This window comes from Perognathus longimembris, chromosome 18 (genome assembly GCF_023159225.1).
Source record: "Perognathus longimembris pacificus isolate PPM17 chromosome 18, ASM2315922v1, whole genome shotgun sequence".
Lineage (NCBI taxonomy): Eukaryota > Metazoa > Chordata > Mammalia > Rodentia > Heteromyidae > Perognathus > Perognathus longimembris.
The window spans coordinates 986,242-1,007,691 of NC_063178.1; the positions used below are offsets into that span (position 1 = coordinate 986,242).

Genomic DNA, 21,450 nt, shown 5'->3' on the forward strand with positions numbered 1-21,450 from the left:
AAAGCTACCACATGCATAGTTCTCTCGAGTGCTTGTGTCTCAATACATGACCACAAATTAAGCTCCTGTGCGCACACACACATGCTTGCACGTGTGTGCACACACAGCAGCAGCACACCCGGAGCCCAGGAGGGGGCCACACCCCCAAGTTATGAGTGAAAAATCACTTTTAAAATTCTTTATATTACAAGTCAGGTAAGAATTTCAATGCTGAGAATCCAAATGGAGCTCGAGGGTTCCACAGTCCGTGACGTGTCCAAACAAGCTAGGCTCCTACACATCTGCCCTCTCACCCACCCCACCCCCCTACGGAAAGCAGCCCCCCCTCAGTACGCAGAGCCCGGCCCCCGCCCCAGGGCCCACTGCGGAAGCCCACGCTTGGTAGCGGGTTGAAAAAACAAGACAGCTGGAAATCACAACCAGAATTTTTTCAAGAAGATTTATATATCTTTTTAATTAGATTAGCTTTACAAGCAACTTGAGAGCTCTTCCATAACGCAACACTGCTTTTCCAATTACATGACTTTAGAGTGGATCCTTTGAGGTGAACCCTGGAGTCCTTCGCCTGCTATTGTCAAGGTGTGTTTTACAGCTGGTTAATGTGTTGGATAGAAACAGCATCATAAAGCTTTATCTCCAAGCAGGACCGACACACAGAAGCCTCTGGTCCGTTTTAGACTCTGCTTTAAAGTCCTGGTGGTGGTGAGTTACTGGTCGGACTAACAGGAAATCAAAGGCTTTAAATGATTATTAAGGAAACGGCTGTCCTGGTCTCTGAATCTTTTCACAATGGTCTCCAAGAAAACCATTCCCTGTACTACCTGTCTGGCGAGCGAGGCCCCAGCAGGCCCCGGAGTGTCCACCGGCAGTGGCGCAGCCTGGCGGCGGCAGGGCCCCCCCCCCCCAAAAGGCTGCCGTGCCGGGCAGCCTGGCTCTCACCCCGGGAGGGGCTTCGCCTGCCCCGGCAGGCAGGAGTGCGGGGGGCGTGGCTCGACGGGGCGCACCACGGGCTGGCGAGGCACTTGCTGGAGGTGGTGGTGGTCACCGGGGTGGAGGGGGGCGGGGGGGGCGCGGGGCAGAACTGGGCACGCAGCCCCGCACAGCGAGCCCCGCGTCTGCACAGCGTGGCCTTCTCTGGGTGACGGCGACGTGCGAGGCTGGAAAAGGACTCTGTGCACAGCCACGTTCCGGGAAAGGAGACCAGAGGCAGCTGGCAGACCTCGGGCCACCTCTGCGCTTCGCTGTGGAGCCCAGGGCACAGGAAGACAGGACAGCCCGCCCTTCCGGGAGGTGGGGTCTCCACGCACCTGTGGGAGGCGCACAGGCAGCGGGGAGGGAGGGAGGGAGAGCAGGGCGACACGGGAGGAGCAGGAGAAAGCCCTTTGACTCAGGAGCCCGAGGCGGGGACAGCCTCAAGTCCATGTAGTGCCAGTCACTTCGTTAAAAAAATAAATAAATAAACCATGATGCCCTTCTTCCTGTGTCTCTTTTTTTTCCCTTGTAAAACATGAACTGAAAGGCAATGGCTACTCAGAGGCAACAATCTATAGTTAGGTTTCGTTACTAACGATGCCAAACAGGGATCTTCCGAGTTCAGATTAGTGTGAGTCAGGCCAAGGAACATTCTGGGTTTCCAGTGGGCAACTGAAGTGCTCCTTCCTCATTTCAGTCCAAAGCGAACGAACCACCAGTCACTGCCAACAATCATCGCAAGAGGTCTTTTAGGGCAAAATTTAATATACGAAGAGGTTTACAAAAATAGATCGATGTTATTTTGAGGAATAATACTGTAATTTTTTTCTCAATTCAGTTTTGATAAATTGTACCTAATCATACAAAAATTATCCCAAATTCAAACTTGATATAAAAAAGAGAGAGATGAACTCAGCTAAATGACAGATCTGGCAAAATATAAAAATGGAAACGCGTCTACCCAGGGCCTCCTTCGCCCGCGGGCGCGGGGCACGGGGCGGCCGCTGCTCCGCTCCTCCAGCCCGCGACCCTCGTCTCCGCCCCGTGAGCCGCCACGCGGCACCTGCCGGCGTCCCGGCGCGGGGTCCCGGCGGGCAGCGGACGGCCCCGAGGCCTGCCGGCGGGCGGGCCGGGCGTCGCCGGGCAGAGGCTCTACTGCGCATCCTTGCTGATGGACTCCGGAGGCTTGTTGAGCTCAACCCTCACGCCCTTCTCACCTACGAGGAGAAACCACAGTCACGAGGAAGCACCCCGGAGGGCCCCCGACAACACCCCGGCTCGCACAGCGGCGGGGGGCTCCCGCCACGGACCCCGCGCCCCCCACGCCGCCCAGCACCGCACTGTGACAGCGCGACGGGCGGAGGGAGTCGGTGACAGGCAAGTCACGCCGGGCACTGCGGGAGTACAGGGCGGGCTGGAGGACGGCCTGCCCTGCCTGGAGGGTGGGCAGCAGGCATAGCGGGGCGGGGGGCGGGGGTGGACGGGACGGGGAGGGGCGGCCAGGAGAGGAGGCTCGGAAGGGACGGTGACTGCGAGCCACCTCTGCCTCGGATTCCCCTCAGCTTCCCAGAATTCCGTTAGTGAAAAGTAACAGTGGGGGCTGGGAATGTGGCCTTGCGGCAGAGTGCGCGCCTCGTACACAAGAAGCCCTGGGTTCGATTCCTCAGCACCACATACACGGAAAACGCCAGAAGCGGCGCTGTGGCTCAAGTGGCAGAGTGCTAGCCTTGAGCGGGAAGAAGCCAGGGACAGTGCTCAGCCCTGAGTCCAAGCCCAGGACTGGCCACAAAAAAACCCCAAAAAAACAAAACGAGGAGGACTCGGGAGAAACCCTGTGTTCAGTAAGAGTCTGGCCACATGACAGGACAGCCCGGTGTGGTGAACGCCGTCTAGCGGAGCGCCTGGCGGGGGGCGCTGGGGGTCCCCGGGGCCCCCCACCCCAGCGCTTGCTTACCAGTTAGATATTTCACTTTAGCTCTTGCTCGCTCATCTGCATCAAAATACCAAACAGTTATTGCGTACCTGAAAGAGAATGCAGAAGCGGTGAGTGCGGCAGCGAGTGTGTGCACGCCCGCGTGCGGAGGGCGTGGCTTGCGTCAGCGAGTGTGTGCACGCCCGCGTGCGGAGGGCGTGGCTTGCGTCAGCGAGTGTGTGCATGCCCACGTGTGGAGGGCGTGGCTTGCGTCAGCAAGTGCGTGCACGAGCGCGTGCAGAGGGCGTGGCTTGCGTCAGCGAGTGTGTGCACGCCCACGTGCGGAGGGTGTGGCTTGCGTCATCGAGTGTGTGCACGCCCGCGTGCGGAGGGCATGGCTTTGCGGCAGCGAGTGCGTGCACACTCGCATGCGGAGGGCGTGGCTTGTGGCAGTGAGTGTGTGCACGACTGCATGCGGAGGGCGTGGCTTGCGTCAGCGAGTGTGTGCACGCCCACGTGTGGAGGGCGTGGCTTGCGTCAGCGAGTGCACGCCCACGTGTGGAGGGCGTGGCTTGCGTCAGCGAGTGTGTGCACGCCCGCATGCGGAGGGCATGGCTTTGCGGCAGCGAGTGCGTGCACGCCCGCGTGCGGAGGGCGTGGCTTGTGGCAGCGAGTGCGTGCACGCCTGCGTGCGGAGGGCGTGGCTTGCGTCAGCGAGTGTGTGCATGCCCAGGTGCGGAGGGCGTGGCTTTGCGGCAGTGAGTGTGTGCACGCCCGCGTGCGGAGGGTGTGGCTTGTGGCAGCGAGTGCGTGCACACCGCGTGCGGTGCCTGGACGAGGGGGGGGGCACACGCTCTGCGGGGGGAGGGGGAGAGGAGCCCGGGCGCCGTGGCCGCGGGGCGGAGGACCGTGGGGGCCGCGGGGGCCTGGAGGAGCCGCAGAGGCTCAGCCACGCTGGGACACCGCACGCCGCCACGCCGTCACGCCCAGGCCCGGGCGTCAGACGCGCCCGCCCGCCCGCCGGCCCCCTGCAGGCTCCGCGCCTGGCCCCCACGACGGACGGACTCTGACGGACACCTGGGGCTCCTGGGCCCCCACCCCGGCCTACGGGAGGCTTCCTCCTTCACGGACGCGTCCCGAGGGCCTCGGCACAGAACAGAGCCCGGGGCCGCTCCCCACGGGCCGCCCCGCCTCGGCCTCCGCGCGCCCAGCCCCCCCCCCTCCGGGCGCTGCGATGACCGGCGCGTCCCAGCCACGCCCCCCGGCCCCGTGGGGAAAGGGAACACTACCTTGTAGCGTAGGCTGGTTGTACTTCATGAGGGTTGCGGCGGTCAGACCAGAAAAACAGCAGTCTATCGAATTTGGGTTCAATGTCAGCAAACTGGGCTTTGCCTTCCGGAAAAATCCGAAGTATACCTCCGCTTACCTAGAAGAAGAGTTGAGCGTGTGAGAGGGAGCCACCAAGCACGCCAGCGCGCCGTTGCAGTGGGTTAAAGGGCGCCACGGCTGTGTGCACAAGCATACCTCAATTAACACGGTATAGGAGCCAGGACGTGACTAACGCTAGGAAAAAGGCTTCTGTAAAGACTTTACGAAGAACACAAGATCCTAAAATAATGCTTGAGAGTTGTGAAAAGCAGCAGATATCCGTGTCTACGCACTAACATCCATATTCTGAACCACCTTCGCGAGCTGCCCCAGCCGAGGCTCGCTCTACCAAATGAACCCTGGGTCTCCTCTTCAGGTCCAGCAGCAACTGCAGGAGAGACGTAGCGCTTCCTGTCTGAAGAATCCCCCTGTGGGCTACAAAATCGCCACACCCTCGCACCCACAACCCGGTCCGCACCCCCGCCGCCCTGGGTGACACTCGCTGCTGCTCTGGTCCACGGACTCGTCGGTTCAGCCCTGGATGGGGGCGCGCGCACTGGCTCCGGGGTTCCCCCGTTGGGGGACACGGCCGCACAAACCAGCCCGGCCAGACACTGAATCCTCTGCGGGTGGACCGCTGGGACTCTCCAGACGTGCCCAGCCATCCCTAGATCCTAAGAGAAACGTCCGTGGCCCCATCCCCAAGGGATTCCCGCCTCGAGGCCCCTTGCCTGCCTTGCTCTGGTGCCTGTGCAGTGAACCCCGGGCACTTGCAACGTCTCTGTGTGTGCGTGTGTGTGTGCGTGCGTGTGCGTATGCACGCTAGTCCTGGAACTTGAACTCAGGGCCGTGCTCTTCCACTTGTGCCACAGCTCCACTTCTGTTTTCTTTGCTGGTACTGGAAATAAGCGTCTTCTAGCCTTTCCCGCCCCCGCTGGCTTCAAACGCCAATCTTCAGACCTCAGCCACTTGAGGAGCTAGGGTTACGGGTATAAACCACCCAACCCCTGGCCGCAAAATACGTTTTAAGTGAAAAATACTTGAAGTTAAGTGGAAACACATTCCATTACGTGGCATACCTTGGCATCCCAGTCTTTATTTAGATAATATATACAGGTCACACATCTTCCATCTTCATTCGGATTATCAACGTGACGAACGTAGCCTGTTCCGTTGCCCGGGTAACAAGCTACCATCGCCTGTAACAACAAGAGCGGGTGAGAAGTCCCGGAGTGGATGGAGTCCAGGAGGAGGCCTGGAGCGGGCTCCTCGGCCTTACACGCCCCCTCTCCTCCCCAGCACAGAGCCTGAGGCTGACACGGAGCGGACGGAGGAACGCCTCCTTGCTCCCGGGCCGCCTTTGGGCCCGGCGCGAGGCCCAGGGCAGCCGGGATGGAGTGTGGCGGCACAGGCCCAGGAGAGCCCGGGCCGGATCGCGAGGCCCGACTCAGCTATGGGAGCCATGGAGCCCCAAGCCCACGCTGCCCGGGCCTTCGGGGGGCTCCCCGCCCAGGCCGCGCAGCCGTGGGCTCCTGTCTCCCTGTCGGGGAGAGGGGGCCGGTTCCCGTGCGTCTCCTCTGTGCCCAAGCAAAACCACACACGGTCCAGAACAGAGGGGACGCAGGACGGGGAGGGGGCGCCCCGGAGAGCCCGGGCCTGGGGCAGCTCCCAGCAGCGGGAGGAGGGCAGGGCGCGGGCCGGAGCGGCCAGGGCCGGCTGCCCCGGCTGCAGGCAGCGCGGCTCGGGATCCCCGGGCCCCGCAGGGCTGTGTGTGTGGCCCACGTGAGCCGTGCCGCTCCCCCGCACCCGCTGGGGCACCGGCCCGTGGGCACCCGCCACGGCACCCACTGCCCACGGGAGCTAGAACGCAGAGCCAGGCGCGGTCCCTGAGCTCTGTGGATCCACGCGAGCACGCGCCCACGCCAGCCCCCACGTCTCAGCCGCGGAGTGGCCAGGAGCGCGGGTGCGAGCCTCCGGTGCGTGGCTCCATCTGACGCGCCGAGGCTGAGCCCCACCGCCCCAGGAGCGAGGGTCGCCGGCTGTGCCCGGCTCGGCTGAGGGCACCCACCGAACGGCACCACCAGGCCACAAAGAGCCGGGAAATGATTAAGTGGGAAGTGAGTTAAACGGATTAAGATGACTCTGTCCCTCGACCCGTCGCGACCAGAGGCCTCGGGACCACGGGGCCGTGGGCCTCCCTCGAGCCGAGAGAAGACCGGAAGCCGGCCGTGGTGGGGCACGCCTGTAATCCCAGCTCCCGGAGGCCCCGAGTGCCGGGCCAGGCTGGACCTGGCCATCCCCGGCAAGGGAGGGGAGCCCGCGGGGCGTGGGTCCGCCCGGCGCGTCGGGGCGCTCGCTCTCCGCGTGTGAGCCCACGTGGGCGGGCGGGCGGGCGGGTGGGCGGGCGGGCGGGGGCGGCGGGCGGGCGGGGGCGGGGGGCGGGGGTGGGCGGGGGCGGCGGTGGGCGGGGGCGGGGGGTGGGCGGGGGCGGCGGTGGGCGGGCGGGCGGGCGGGCGGGGGCGGCGGGCTCCCACCGCTGGGCGGCAACGTTAACTGGAGGTTCCCACCGGCCAGGCGCTGCCGTGAGCGGTGTGTAAACCTCGTCCGCACACGCGCGAAGCAGCGGCGCCCTTCCCACCTCCGCCCGCCCGTCGGGCAGCTACGGGCCGAGCCCGAGGCCGCCGCTGCGCCTCAGCCAGGCCGGCTGCCGTGGCGCCCGGGGCCGCCTTCCGGGGGCGGGAGACCCACGCGCGCTGGAGACCTGTGACGGGCATCTCCCCGCGGAGGGGCACCAGGTGAGAGGGCGCAGAGAGCGGGAGGGCCCCGTGGGGTCACCCCGAGCAAGTGTAGCACTCAAAGAACAAGCCTCTGGCTTGCCCACGGACCCGCCGTGACCACATCAGCCCGGAACGGGGCCGTGGGTCTCCACCCGTGACAGCAGCCCCGCACACTAGGGCTGGGGTCCCCATCACGCCGGTCCAAGACGGTGTCCCAGGCGCCCCTGGGCGTCGCCACTTTCCCAGCAGACAGGGACCTGCGCGGGCCGCCCAGCCTCGCCCAGCCCCCCACGGGCCCGCCCCCCCCCCCCCCCGCCCACGAGGGAGCTGGTGGCCAGACCCCGCCCTTCAGAGACCACGCCTCGGCCAGAAAGCTGCCCGGGGGAGCCACGAGGTGGCGAGGTGGCGGTCACCTCCGGGTGACACCTGCCGCACCGGCCAGAGGAACGCACGTCCGCGCCGCCAGGCTTCTGGTTCACCGCACCACAGCCAGCATGCTGTTCCCATCCCGCAACGTCTGACGGGCAGGCGGGTGCCTCACGAGCCCCCCCACCATCCACAGGGGACACGCCCCGCCCCGCCTGCCCCCTCCACCAGCCACAGGTGGCGCCGTCCCTCGCAAACCTTCCCCAGCCCGAGGGCACACGCGCCCGGGGCGTAGCTGGTACGAGGTGGGGGGGAGGGAGGGAGGGAGGGAGGGAGGGAAGCCTCTCCCCCGCGGAGGGCCAGGGAAGGCCGGCAGGGAGCCGGCGGCAGGCCAGTCCGCCGAGTCACGTGACGCGTGGTCTCCCCAGACCTGCGTGGCGAGGGGCTGGCGGTGCCCGCCCGAGAGGGCGCTGGTGACCGGCCGCGGGCACTCCGCGCCAGCAAGGTGGCGGCCAGGAGACCAGCCAGGCCCACGCTTGCGACTAACCTGAGACCTGCGGGGAAAACACACCACCTCCGACGGAGAGAACCCCGAAAAGACGTCCAAAGACACAGCCGGGGGGGGGGAGCGCGGGGTGGAGGCACTAACAGCCCCCCAGGAAGCCCGCTGCCAGGCCCGTCAGCCTGCAGGAGTCTGCCCTGCTTCAGCGAGCAGTTCCTCCCCTCCCCTCTTTGCTTTGCTCTCTTCTTTCTCTTGCCAGTCGTGGAGCGTGCACCCCGGGTCGGGGCTGTCCCAGAGCTTCCGTGCGCAAAGCGAGCGCCCCACTGCGTCGAGCCACGGCCCCACTTCTGGTTCTCCGGTGGTTCACGGGGGACTAGAGGAGCCTCACCGACTTTCCCACCTGGGCTGGCTGGGAGCCGGATCCTCAGATCCCAGCCTCCGGAGGAGGGGGCTGGGCCACAGGCTCCTCTCCTCTCTTCCCCTCTCCATGCCCGCACCCACTCCCCCTCTCGCTGCCTCTCTCCCCCTCCCCCCCAGCCCTCTGTTTTACGCTAGTTCTGGGGCTTGAACTCAGGACCTGGGCCCTGTCCCTGAGCTTCTTTTTGGTCAAGGCTGGTGCTCTACCACTTGAGCCACAGGGCCACTTCCGCAGACTTTCTTACCTGGGCTGGCTTTGAACGGCAATCCTCAGCTCTCAGCCTCCCGCATAGCTAGGACTTTTGGTGTGAGCCACCAGCACCTGACCCTACACCCTTTTTATATTGAGGAGCAGCACTCTATGGGAGGAGCAGCACCATGGAGAGGAGCAGCACTCTATGGGAGGAGCAGCACCATGGAGAGGAGCAGCACTCTATGGGAGGAACAGCACCATGGAGAGGAGCAGCACTCTATGGGAGGAGCAGCACCATGGAGAGGAGCAGCACTCTATGGGAGGAGCAGCACCATGGAGAGGAGCAGCACTCTATGGGAGGAACAGCACCATGGAGAGGAGCAGCATTCTATGGGAGGAGCAGCACCATGGAGAGGAGCAGCAGCACTCTATGGGAGGAGCAGCACCATGGAGAGGAGCAGCATTCTATGGGAGGAGCAGCAGCACTCTATGGGAGGAGCAGCACCATGGAGAGGAGCAGCATTCTATGGGAGGAGCAGCACCATGGAGAGGAGCAGCACTCTATGGGAGGAGCAGCACCATGGAGAGGAGCAGCACTCTATGGGAGGAGCAGCAGCACTCTATGGGAGGAGCAGCACCATGGAGAGGAGCAGCATTCTATGGGAGGAGCAGCACCATGGAGAGGAGCAGCCCCACGCAGAGGCTCTGCCGTGGGCGGCTGGGGTGCCGGGCCACTGCCTCTCGGGCGCGTGGGAGCCGGCAGGCGGCCGGGCCGCGTTTCCAGCTGAGGAGATGCAGCACCCAGCCGCCGGCCCGCCCCGGAGGCCTGCGGTGACTCGAGGCGGCAGGGCAGGCGCGAGGGCCCGGATCCAGTTCCTAACCCACGTTCCGCCCGTCACCAGCTACGTGACTGCAGGCATCTGGCAAGAGGCGGGGTGCCGCGCGCCCCACGCTCAGCCTTCCGGCTCCGCCCCCCCACACGCCAGCACCTGGGCTCCATGTGCACACGCCCCGAGCTCACGGACACCTGCACGGTGCCAGCTCTGAAGCCGGCCCGTCCCCCCCGCCCAGGCGCCCCGGGCTCCCCGCGGCCTCTGACCCAGCACGCCGGGTGGCGGCCTGGCCGGGCGTCGGCATCTCCGTCGGGCCGCGCCAGCCCCCTCCCTCCGGCTCCGCGCGCCGCCCCGCTGCCTTTCTTTTCCCACTCGGGGCAGACGGCGGCTGCGCGGCCCCCACCCTTGCTCCGCACACGGGTGGATGGAGAACGGCCAAGCCCTGTGGCTCTAGCTCCGCGCCACTGGACGCCAGTGACGTGACCGCACGGCCGGACGCCACGCCGGCTTCTCCGAGAGCACAGCATGCTGGGAAGGGGCGGCATGCCTCCCTCGCCCCCTCCTCCCGACGGCAGCCCCGAAGACCCCCGGGTGGGGGGGGGCACAGGGGCGACAGCAGGGAGAGAGGGGTTCCCCTCGGGGCTCAGAGCGGCTCGGCGGGGGCACTCGCAAGGGGGCCCCGACTGCGCCACACCTCGGCACGCGCGTCTCCAGGGCTGGAACGTAAATCCTCCCTTGTTCACGTCTGCCACCGTCCGATCGCTCGGCGCGGCTCGCAGTCCCGAGGCGGCGAGGACCGGCCGCGCGGCGCCTCTCCCGCGGCCCACGGAACCCTTAGTGTCTCAAAGAGGTTCCTCACGGCGCCCAGCGAGGCCAGGCAAACGGCTCACTGCTGGGATTAAGCAGTAAGCGTCAAGGCACTCAGCCCGCGTGTAAGACCCAGCGGCTCCGGGCCTGCCCGGCACTGCTCGGCTTTCTCACGCCTCCGAGTGGAGCTGGAGGAGAGCAAGCCCCCGGCCCGAGGACAGCAAGCTCTGCAACCTGTCCCAAGAGTGCCAAACGCCGGGGTGAGAGGTTCAGTCCTGCTGACTGGGGGGGGTGAACCTGAACCCACCACCAAGCCCGCCCCACGAGGCCAAGTCACGCTGAGTCCGGGGAGGGGGGCCTTGAACCCACCACCAAGCCCGCCCCACGAGGCCAAGTCACGCTGACTCGGGGGAGGGGGGCCTTGAACCCACCACCAAGCCCGCCCCGCGAGGCCAAGTCACGCCGCAGTTGCAAACAGTGGCTTACATGACTGCTCAATGAACTTGTTAGCTATCGGAGAGCGGTGCTATTTTATCCCTACGCATGATTTTCAGTCCAAAGTGTCTTCACTCAGGGAATTACATTCCAAAATGCTCCAGACCATAACTGTTCCCTACCACCTAGGACTCACCTGTGCTCTGTGTGTGTGTGTGTGTAAGTGTGCGCGCACGCGCGCGTGCACGGTGCTAGGGACGGAGCCCCGGCCTCACTCAGGCCAGGCAAGCACCACCCATGAGCCGCACCCCACCCCTGGGGGAAGCATTCCGAGGAGGGCTACTTTCCTCACCAACGCTGTACTCGGCAGGCAAACGCAGGAGGGAGACCTTACGGGGGAGGCGTAGGGCTGCTCCCCAGGGCCCCAGGGGAGGGCCCCTCCACCGGCCCGCCCGCGGTGACCGCCGCAGCTCCTCCGGTGGCCGGGTGTCTGGATCCAGGAGCGTGGCTCCCGTGGGCAGGGGCCGCCGGTCGGGGGACGCACTCCTCACTGGGTGCTCACACCCCCTCCGTGCAGGGACTCGTGCCCGCCTGCGACGTGACCGGCGGTGACCCCAAGCCGCAGTCACGTCAGGATTTCGGCCCTTGTGATTCTGTGGAGCGCGGCGAGGTGGACCGTCGCTCGCGGGCGCTAGTCCTCTCCTGGGACCGCCGCCCGGGTCGCCCCGCGCTGCACGTGGTGTCTACCGCGCTGCTGGTCTCCTGGGGACTCGCGAGCGCCGGTGGCCGAGCCCCGCCGTGCCGTGCCCCGTGGGGTCAGTGACAGGCGGGCAGAGCCCGGGAGCTCTGTAACCCGAGCCACCCGGTCCCGGGAATGGCACCAGAAATGCCACTTCCACAGACCTTCCTCCCAGCGCGTGCCGTGAAAAGCGGCTGAAGGCTGTGCTGACCCAGCTATTTTTATCTCGAAAATTAGGGGTCAGAAATAGCACGGTAAGCACAGGCAGGCGCTGACCACAATGGGAGACACGCCCACTCCAGGGGTGAGGACAGTGCTGATGAGTGCACAACTCTGCCACAGAAGCCGCCCGAAGACGGCTGGGGGGCAGAAGGCGAATCCAGCGGAGGCCACACGTCGGTAGAGATAACCCCGCCAGAACCTCACGGAGGCCAGGACCTGAGGTGCAGGGTGGTGGAGGACGGATGGACGGACGGACGGACGGACAGCGGTGAGGAGGCAAACTGCCCGACTCAGCAATCAGAGAGGACACAGCCTGCCTGCGACGGCACGGCGCACAAGAACCGGATCCCACCTAACGCAAACTCTCAGCTCTGAGTAAGGTGCTTCAAGCGTCAGAAGGAAGAGTTAAGGAAAGAGTACTACCCTGGGAAAACTCAGCTATTAAGTGATTAAGATCTCAATTACAATGGCATAGCAGAATGTCAGATACGATACTCATGAGGCCCCATGGTGAGGCTGAGGAGAGGGCAGGGACACGGTCCCAGGGCCGTGTGGCTACAACAGGACACGGTCCCTAGGGACAGTGTCACCAGGATGGGGGGTAGTGTGAGCACGACAGGGGCAGGGTCCCTGGGGACAGTGTGACCACGACAGGGGCACGGTCCCTGGGGACAGTGTGACCAGGACAGGGGCAGGGTCCCTGGGGACAGTGTGACCAGGACAGGGGCAGGGTCCCTGGGGACAGTGTGACCAGGACGGGGGCAGGGTCCCCGGGGCGGTGTGACCAGGACGGGGGCAGGGTCCCTGGGGACAGTGTGACCACGACAGGGGCAGGGTCCCTGGGGACAGTGTGACCACGACAGGGGCACGGTCCTTGGGGTGGTGTGACCACGACAGGGGCACGGTCCCTGGGGACAGTGTGACCAGGACGGGGGCAGGGTCCCTGGGGACAGTGTGACCAGGACGGGGGCAGGGTCCCTGGGGACAGTGTGACCAGGACGGGGGCAGGGTCCCTGGGGACAGTGTGACCAGGACAGGGGCAGGGTCCCCGGGGCGGTGTGACCAGGACGGGGGCAGGGTTCCTGGGGACAGTGTGACCAGGACAGGGGCAGGGTCCCCAGGGCGGTGTGACCAGGACGGGGGCAGGGTCCCTGGGACAGTGTGACCAGGACAGGGGCAGGGTCCCTGGGGACGGTGTGACCAGGACGGGGGCAGGGTCCCCGGGACAGTGTGACCAGGACAGGGGCAGGGTCCCTGGGGACGGTGTGACCAGGACGGGGGCAGGGTCCCCGGGGCAGTGTGACCAGGACAGGGGCAGGGTCCCTGGGGACGGTGTGACCAGGACGGGGGCAGGGTCCCCGGGATAGTGTGACCAGGACAGGGGCACGGTCCCTGGGGACGGTGTGACCAGGACGGGGGCAGGGTCCCTGGGGACAGTGTGACCAGGATGGCGGACAGGCAGTGTGCTCTCGGGGATCCCAGAAGCAGGAGCTGGGTGAGGTGGGCACTGCGCGGCTTGCACCTGAGCCACGCGGGCCACCAGCAGGATGCAGCTGGGCTGGGCGCTGCTCAGGGACGTGCGGGAGGAAGTTCAAGAGCAAGGCTCACTTCCAGCTCACTTCCACGCGGCACGGGGCCCTGGCGTGCAAGCCCCCAGGGCCGGCACAAATTATGCATGGCAGGAAGTGAACTGGGCTTTTGCTTTTGGGATTCTTTTTTTGTTTTTTGGTCGGTCACGGGGCTTGAATGAACTCTGGACCTGCGCGCCATCCCTGAGCTCTTCAGCTCAAGGCCGGCCCCTACCGCTCTGAGCCGCGTTGAGCCACAACTGGAGGTAAGAGGCTCACGGACATTCCTGCCCAGGCTGGCTCTGAACCACAAGCCTCAGATCTCAGCCTCCTGCGTGGCCTAGCAGGGCCTGCCTGATAGGAATGAGGACCCTGGGTTCAAATCCCCAGGCACAGAAGCAAAGAGCTTCATAGGCTGCCACCAGATGGTGTTTGTCCCCTACACACCAAGCACTTGGTGTACGCTCCGCGCTCTGTCCCCCGGACAGGACTGCGGAGGGCAGGCAGCACCCCACCGCCCCCGGCGCCAGGAGGAGCACCGGGCACACGGAGTGCCGAGGGAACACATGGAGGCACAGGCCAGACCCATCTGAAACCTGTTCCTCCAGCTCCTCACACACACACGCACGTGCGCACGCACACACACACACACCTCTGCCCCGCCGCCCCTCATCCTCTCCAGCACAGGAAGCAGTCTAGATCATGACGGGTTTGCAATGCTTGTAGAAAGCTACGGGGGGTGGGGGGTGGCTGCCCACGGGCCCTGTCTGGACGCAGGACTCGGAAGCCCTCATGGCCGAGGCGGCTGCTCCAACACCGACGGAGCTCCACCGCAGCCCGGGTCGGCATCGCCTCGCCACGGGGCCCGGCCACCGCCTCCTGCCACTCAGAGGAGACAGCAACTCCGCAGCAACACAAGGAAGCCCGAGAGAGACAGAGCAACTGAAGCACCTGCGCTGAGCCAGGGAAAGGCAGAGACTGGAACAAAAGGAGCGGAGCCCCGGGCCGGGCAGCGCGGAACCCGCACCCGAGAGAGCACCCGGCTGAGCAGGCACTGAATGCAGGACCAACCTGGTTCCGGGCCTCAAATCGAGGCCCGCCGCGTGGGGTGGGTGCCGCTCCCGGGCTGGCTCCAGAGGCTCCGGGACTCAGGCTTGCTAGCAGCCTGGAAAGGCTGCATCTGTGGTGAAAATCGGCTGCCTCGGCATGGCCGTGGACCAGCGGGCCAGGACGTACCACGTCAGCCGGCCCGTGAGACGTGGGTGCGATTCTAAGCCACTAAGCTCTGGGGGGTGATCTGCCGAGGAGAAATGGGCAGCTGCCACAGCGGCAATGGAAAACTCTAGAGAGAGAGGCATTTCAAGTTCTCCTAGAACTTGCGTCTTGTGACATCAGTGAGCTCTCCACGCACCCACGTACCCACACTCCCTTCTCGTGACTGTGGACACAGGTGTTGCCCGACCGTGCCCGTCTGATCTGAAAGAGGACGGCCGCCCCCGCTCTCGCTCGGTCCGTTTCTGTCCGCACGCTGGCCACCTGGCACGCCACACATTCTTGCACACGCTTCTACTTCCGGCCCCGCTGGCAGCTGAGCCGCGCAGAACAGGAGTGCTTTCCGGCTTTGTTCTCCAGGCTCCTACCTACCCACCGACACTGCCCCAAGACACTGCCGCGGGGGAGCCTGCCCTGGCTGGTGCAGCTTTAAGGGCCTAAAGTAAAAGCGACCCAGCCGTGAAAACCAAGCGGAGAGCATCACTGCAAAGGCATACCAGAAAGGCCCGGGCTGCGGGGAAACGGGGGGCGGGGGGAGAACAAAGACATTTCCCAGGGCGGACAGGGGAAAGGCAGAGAGGAAGAGAGGAACAGAGCGAGCCCACTCGTGCTGAGGAAGCAGGACAGGGAGGATGGAGGCGGGAAGGACCGGCAGGGGACATCAAGGCAGGAAATGTGAAGGCTGGAACCCCAGATAAGCCCAAGAGCGGAGTAGGGAAGGGACAGGAAGTCACACAAGTTCAGGCACATCCTCAAACCGTGGCAAAAACACTCCAAAAACCACTTGGGCAGCAGTGTGTCGTTTCTGCGAGGGGCAGCACGACGGCCGGACCAAAGAGGAAGCCGAGCCAGCGCGGCTGCCTCGGCCCCAACAGCTCTGCTCTGCATCCTCCAACAAGTCCTGAGCCTCTCTGGAACTCACTTCCTGTTTGGGGGGGGGGGGTCTGTGGCCTGGTCCGAATCATTTTAAACCTTCTTTTGTCCAGTACACGAAAGGGGTTAAGAGGGAAGGCACTGAGCCCGCAAGAAAAAGGGATCCAAAGTGTGGGAAACTGAATGAGCAGAGAAATCGTTAAGTGCTTGCATTCAGCGAAGCAAGCGCGAGAGGCAAAGCGGGTAGTACTGGGGAGAACTACGACTCAGGCGGACTGGGCCGATACAGCCCCCAGCGTCAGACCCAGGACCCCGCTGAGATCTAAGAGACACAAAACCCAGCGTTCTGAAGTGGGGGGGCAGCGGCTCACACCCATAACCCTACCTAGCTACTCAGGAGACTGACATCTGAGGATCTCAGTTCAGAGCCAGCCCAGGTGGGAAAGCCCAGGAGATTCTTATCTCCAATTAACCAGCAAAAAGCTGGACGTGGAGCTGTGGCTCAAGGGGTAGAGTGCTAGCCTTGAGGAAAAAGCTAAGGAACAGCGCGCAGGCCCTGAGTTCTGGCCCCAGTAACTAACACGAACACACACACACACACACACACACACACACACACACACCCCACATACAAATCCAGTGTTTTGCATGAAGACACCCTCCTCCCATGCCCAGTATATACAGTTATAAACATGCAGAAGGGTCTTTCTATTTGAAATGACATTCCTTTAGAACGAAGGGTTCTGAGCAGTCCCCTAGCAGGTGGGAGCCAGGCCCAGGGTGGCGTGCGTGGAGTGTGTGTCTGCAGTTAAGCGAATGCACTCCATGAAAGTGCTTTCTTGCCGGGTGAATCTGGCACAGCAGGCCCTGCTAAGCTACCCTGCCGACGGCCAGGACCACAGCCCCGCACTCCAGCCCTTCTGCTCGCAGACCACCGACCTCGAGCTCGCATTCTGATGCGGGCATAAACCATCACGGTCTGTAGGTCTCAGATTCCAGGAGAGAGAGGAGAGCAGAAGTAGGTGGAGGAGGAAGTTTTGTTGGCTTGTTTTTACATGTTCTTTACTTTTTATTTATTTATTCAAGCTTAAACAACAGAGTCCTGTGGCCCAGGAGCTGAAGGCAACGCAGAGGGGCTGTGGTGAGGGCCTTTTCCTGGCCGGCCGGCAGCCGGGGCCCCAGGACTGGCTCTGCTTTGCCACCTAAGGGGCTGTCCCCACAGCTCTGTGACACGAGGAGCAGTGGGGTTTTTTTTTTATCCTGCTCCTCCCTCAAAAGCCACAATCGGCCAAAGCTGACCAAGCAACTGCAGTAGTGATGGAAATCTCGGTCATAAAAATGTGGTACTTACTAGACCCAAGCTTTCCCGGAGTAATAAGGTAGTTTTTATTGGACAGATGAAGTTTGGGACTCAATGATGCGCATACGACTGTAGTAATTTCATTTATCTCTCAATGGCTATTTGTAGTTTGAGAAATCATCTCATCACATAGTGCAGATTGGCCTTGAACCCATGACCCGCTTATCCTATTATGAACAGTATCCCTATAATTTTAACAGCAAATGTTTTTCCTACGAGAATGCCAACCGGAAGGTTCAAGTTAATGTCTCTGAATTCCTCTTTTTTCTCTGCCTCAGTTAAGCTCTCTAGCATACCTTTATTTTGGGTGTGGTGATGGGGCTTGAACTAGGGGTTTGTGTGCGGTCCTTAGCTTTTTCATTTAAGCCTGGCACCCTACCGAATGAGACTCAGCTTTCTGGAAGTTAACTGGAGGGAAGAGTCTCGTGGGCTTTCCTGCCTGGGCTGGCTTTGAACCGCAAGCCTCAGATCTCAGCCTCCTGAGTAGCTAGGATGAGAGGCGCGAGCCACCAGCACCCAGCTCTTTTCTTTTCTTCCCTTTTCTCCCCCCCCCCCGGTTTTGTGGTGCTGGTACTGGGGCTTGAACTCTTGCTCCTGGGGTTCTCACTCAGAGCTGAGCTACGAGTGAAGTACATGGGTCAAGCTTACCCCTTGAGCCCCCTCACTCCCAGCTAACTGAGGAAGAGTCTGCTAGCTTCGTCTTTCCGGGCTAGCTGTGTGAACTCTGATCCTGGGCCACCGGACCTGGTGCTGTTAGGCAGGTGCCCTACCTGCCTAACTCCACCCCTTGAGCCCTTTTGTTTGGATTTTCCCAGATAGGATCTTGCTTTTAAACCTAGCTGGCCGGAGGCCTCAATCCCGCACCTGCACTGGGAGCTGGGATTACGGGCGTACAACACAACACCGGGACAGGGTGCCTGTGTTTTCTGATGGCCCCCACAACACAGCTCTGCCCAACTGGACACCACGGCCATGTCTCCCAGATGGAAGGAAGGGTAGGAGGAAGGGTGAGGGCTCCAGGCGGTCCGCACACAGAAAGGAGGGATCCCCAAGAGGAGACCAGAGAATGCGGAACGTGGAGCTGCCTTACATCAGTAGCAACGATTACGTTTCTGTCTTTCCCTTGGATTGCTTCATCCTTCCCTTGTGGTTTCTCATTTAAGTAGCTGGATAAACATAGGCCAGATGGACAGGACTGAAGGAGATTCCAGGGAAACCGATGCCCAGAAAGAGTGGCCGCAGCCCTCACCCACCGCCTGATTTCCAGGCCCTGCATGCACACAGCGTGGCTGAAGACCTGAACACCAGTCTGGGATTCTGCAGGTCTGCCCACAGTGGAGAGCTTCCCTCCCCTGGCTCCTGACCAACAAGAATGGCGACCCGTGAACGGCGCCAAAGGGGAGCGAGAAACGGCTCACATTTGAGGACGGCGCATTCATTCATCCTTCTTTTTTTGTGCCAGGACCGGGGCTTGACCTCTCGGCTTTCTGCTCTAGCTTTGCTTTTCCATTCAAGGCTGGCTCTCTCCCATTTGAGCCACAGGCCCTCTACTTCCAGCTTCTGCTAGTCAAACGAGGAGTCGCGCAGATCTGTCTACCCTGGCTTGTTTCAAACCAAGATCCTCAGATCTCAGCCTCCTGAGTAGCTAGGATGACAGGCGTGAGCCACGGGTGCTCAACAAGGAAGCTCCCTTTACAATTACTCTCACGGTACGAAACCCCTTCCTGAAGATCTCTCTGCAACCACAAACTGACAACGCTTCAGAAGCGTACTTACCTAAGACCCTGACCCAAACACGGTATCCGACAAACTTCACACAGCTCAACTCCACTCGTAAAGCTGACACTATTCACCCACTATCAACGAAAACGCACACCAAACCTTAGTGCCACCGTTGTGTCATCGAGGATCCCTCCTTATCCACCATCACACCTACACCTGCCGCAGGAAAGCTGACAGGGTTTCGCTTCTGCCTGGAGTCCAACTCACCTGCACCCTGGCCAAGTGTGAGCTGCAGCCTCCTCCGGTGTCAACGTGGGCTGATGTGTCCAGGCCGCAGCCCGGGGCTGACAGGCTGCGGCTGTCTGTGTAGAGTCTCCTCAGTACCACACACACACACACACACACACACACACACACACACACACGAGTCGCTCAACGCCTAGCTGGTGGTAGGTAGTGTTTTGCATGTGACAGGCTGCGGCTGTCTGTGTAGAGTCTCCTCAGTACCACACACACACACACACACACACACACACACGAGTCGCTCAACGCCTAGCTGGTGGTAGGTAGTGTTTTGCATGTGACAGGCTGCGGCTGTCTGTGTAGAGTCTCCTCAGTACCACACACACACACACACACACACACACACACACACACACGAGTCACTCAACGCCTAGCTGGTGGTAGGTAGTGTTTTGCATGCCTTCTCACTCCTCACAAACACCTTCCGTTTTGTTTCTTCCCTCCACCACCCCCCCAATACTTAAAAATTGCATGTGCAAACATGATTTACAAAATTCTTTCAGCCAACAAGTACAATGAGAAGAATTCCCTAAGATCACAGGTTCTGCAAGAGGTCCCTGATTCGAATGCAGAGAGAGGCAAGATGGAACCCACCCTCCCTGCAGCTAGTCCCAGATCAGGGGGCAACACCTCCATTCAGGTCCTTCAGGGGTAGGACCCCTGGAGACCAAAGTGACTTTCCTAAGTGACCTCCTCCCAGGGAGCAACCTGCCGGTGGGCGGGCGTTCTTCAGCCCCTTCCCAGGAGGAGAGGAGAGAGGAAGTCTGGGCTCACTCTGCAAAGCTCAGTTACCCAAGGAAAGCAGATCGAGAAAGATGCAGGATAGGACTGGCTTCATCACTCCCACCCAAGCTGAAGGGGGGGGGGGGGGACAGCCAGGCAGAGTGCCCAGCCGGGGCCAAAGCTGCATACTCCCTCCTGGCGGTGGCGTTCATTATTGTGTTCACATGTGGCCCACGACCACCTTTCTCTTTAAAGTTGTAAATGAAACTCTTGTGGAAAATGCAGCCTGGGGTTTAATGAGACGCTCTTCCCCCTTGCTGCTTCACTTTAAGCCACTGTCTCCCTCCCCTTATTCAAAGTCTCCTGAGAAGGCTTGTAAGGTGTGTGCTCGGGAAGCGCTCATTCTGCCAGACTCAAGTTCGACTCCGCACTGTATTTTGCCCCACAGAAGTCCCGGCGCTTAGCGCCTCCCTCAGGGCCCGCCTGCCCCGGGCCTGGGGGGGACCGTGGGCGGGTCTGACACCTGCTCCCACCGGCCGCCGGGGAAGGGCCGGGCCGGTGGGACCTGAGACCCGGGCGGGCGGGCGGGCGGGCGGAGGCTGGAAGCCCAGGGACCGGCCCCGGGGAGCAGGCGGGCAGACCCGCCGCAGCTCCGCAGCTCCGCACCGCGGGAAGGAGGGCTGACGCCGGGGGACGGGACACAGAGCCCTGCACGCCGCGCTCGGCGGGCCCGTGGCGTGTGCGGCGCGCGTGTGCGACCCCCGTCTCCCGGGAAGCCCCGAGCCGCTCCTTTTCAGCAGGGGTCACGGAAACAAAGCGCGCCGGGGAAACCGCGGCCGCAGGTGTCACCGGCCGACCCCGCGCTCCGACGGCGGGGGCTCCTCTCTCTCCCCCGGGGGGCGCGGGCCGGGGCGGAGGGGCGCGGGCCGGGGCGGAGGGGCGCGGGCCGGAGGGGGCGGCGCCGTCCACCCCCCCACCCCCCGCACCCCCCCCCCCGGCCACTTACTTTGGTCCGGCCGTTGATCCGGTAGTTGCCCAGCTTGCCGCTGCAGTGGCGGATGAGGTCGTCCATGCTGCTCATGAGCAGCCCGATGGTCTGGCAGCCGGGCTCCTTGCCCTCCACCCAGGTGATCTGGTCGCCCCGGATGTCCTTGGAGGAGTCGCTCTTCTGGCTGACGAGCTGCCCGTCGGTGAAGCGGCCGGTGTCGTGCAGCGCGCGCACCTCGTCGCCGATGCGCTGCCCGGTGTCGCGGCCCAGGAAGTCGTCCACCACGCAGATGCCGTGCTTGTTCATGCAGGGCACGATGTACTCCAGCGCCAGCTTCAGCGCGGGCAGCGGCTTGGTCTGCCCGTTGGGCCGCGCCGGGCCGCCGCCGCCGCCGCCGCCGGGGCTCAGCGCCTCGCCGGCCGCCGCGGGGCACGGGCCGGCGCGCTCGGGGCCGGGCGAGCGCCGGGCGGGCGCGGGCGGCGGGCGGCGGCGGGCGGCGTCCGGGCGCGCGGCCCCGGCGGCGGCGGCGCCCGCGGCGGGCGGCCCCGCGCCCGCGCCCGCCTCGCCGCCCGCGCACACCAGCTTGTGCTTCTTCCAGTCCCGGCGCTGGTGCTCCTTGCTGCAGTAGAAGGAGCTGCGGCAGCGCCCGCAGCGCATCAGGTTCTCCATCTTCCCGCACAGCTCGCAGTACTGCCGGTCGCGCTCGCCGGCGCCGGCCGCGCCGGGCCCGCCGCTGTCACTGGCCATGGCGGCGGGGCCGGGCCGGGGCCGGGCGCGGGGAGGCGGCGGCGGCGGCGGCGGCGGCGGCGGCGGGGCCGTCAGGGCGCCATGCTCCGCCGCCCGCGCGGGGAGGCCGTGCGCGCCCTGGCCCGCCGGGCCCGGCCTGGCCGCGGCGCCGCTCGGCGCCGTCAGCTCGGCGTTCAGCGCCTCATCGCGGCGGGCGGCGGCGGCGGGCGGCGGCGGCGGCGGCGGCGGCGGGCGGCCGGGCTGGGCCGGGCGGGGCGGGCTCGGCGGCCGGCGGACGGGCAGGGCGCGGGCCTGCGGGCGCCTCTCGCTCCGCGCGCGCCGCACGTACACCACGGCCCCGGCGACCCGGCG

The 21,450-nt window shown here is 63.8% G+C and overlaps 1 protein-coding gene across 2 annotated transcripts in view; it reads right to left on the reverse strand.

The window, feature by feature from the left end:
• Egln1 (egl-9 family hypoxia inducible factor 1) overlaps positions 1-21,114 on the reverse strand; it is a 34,686-nt gene extending 13,572 nt beyond the window's left edge. The window contains exons 1-5 of one of the 2 annotated variants that reach the window (XM_048367454.1): positions 20,371-21,114; positions 5,332-5,451; positions 4,174-4,310; positions 2,927-2,994; positions 2,098-2,189 (exon numbers count right to left, since the gene is read on the reverse strand). In XM_048367454.1, the coding sequence (XP_048223411.1) occupies positions 2,125-2,189; positions 2,927-2,994; positions 4,174-4,310; positions 5,332-5,451; positions 20,371-21,099 (1,119 nt within the window). In that variant the 5' untranslated portion in view covers positions 21,100-21,114 and the 3' untranslated portion in view covers positions 2,098-2,124. Of the gene's footprint in view, positions 1-427; positions 2,190-2,926; positions 2,995-4,173; positions 4,311-5,331; positions 5,452-20,370 lie in introns of those variants that run through there. The other variant, XM_048367453.1, reaches the window with a different exon arrangement.
• Positions 21,115-21,450: the final 336 nt, after the last annotated feature.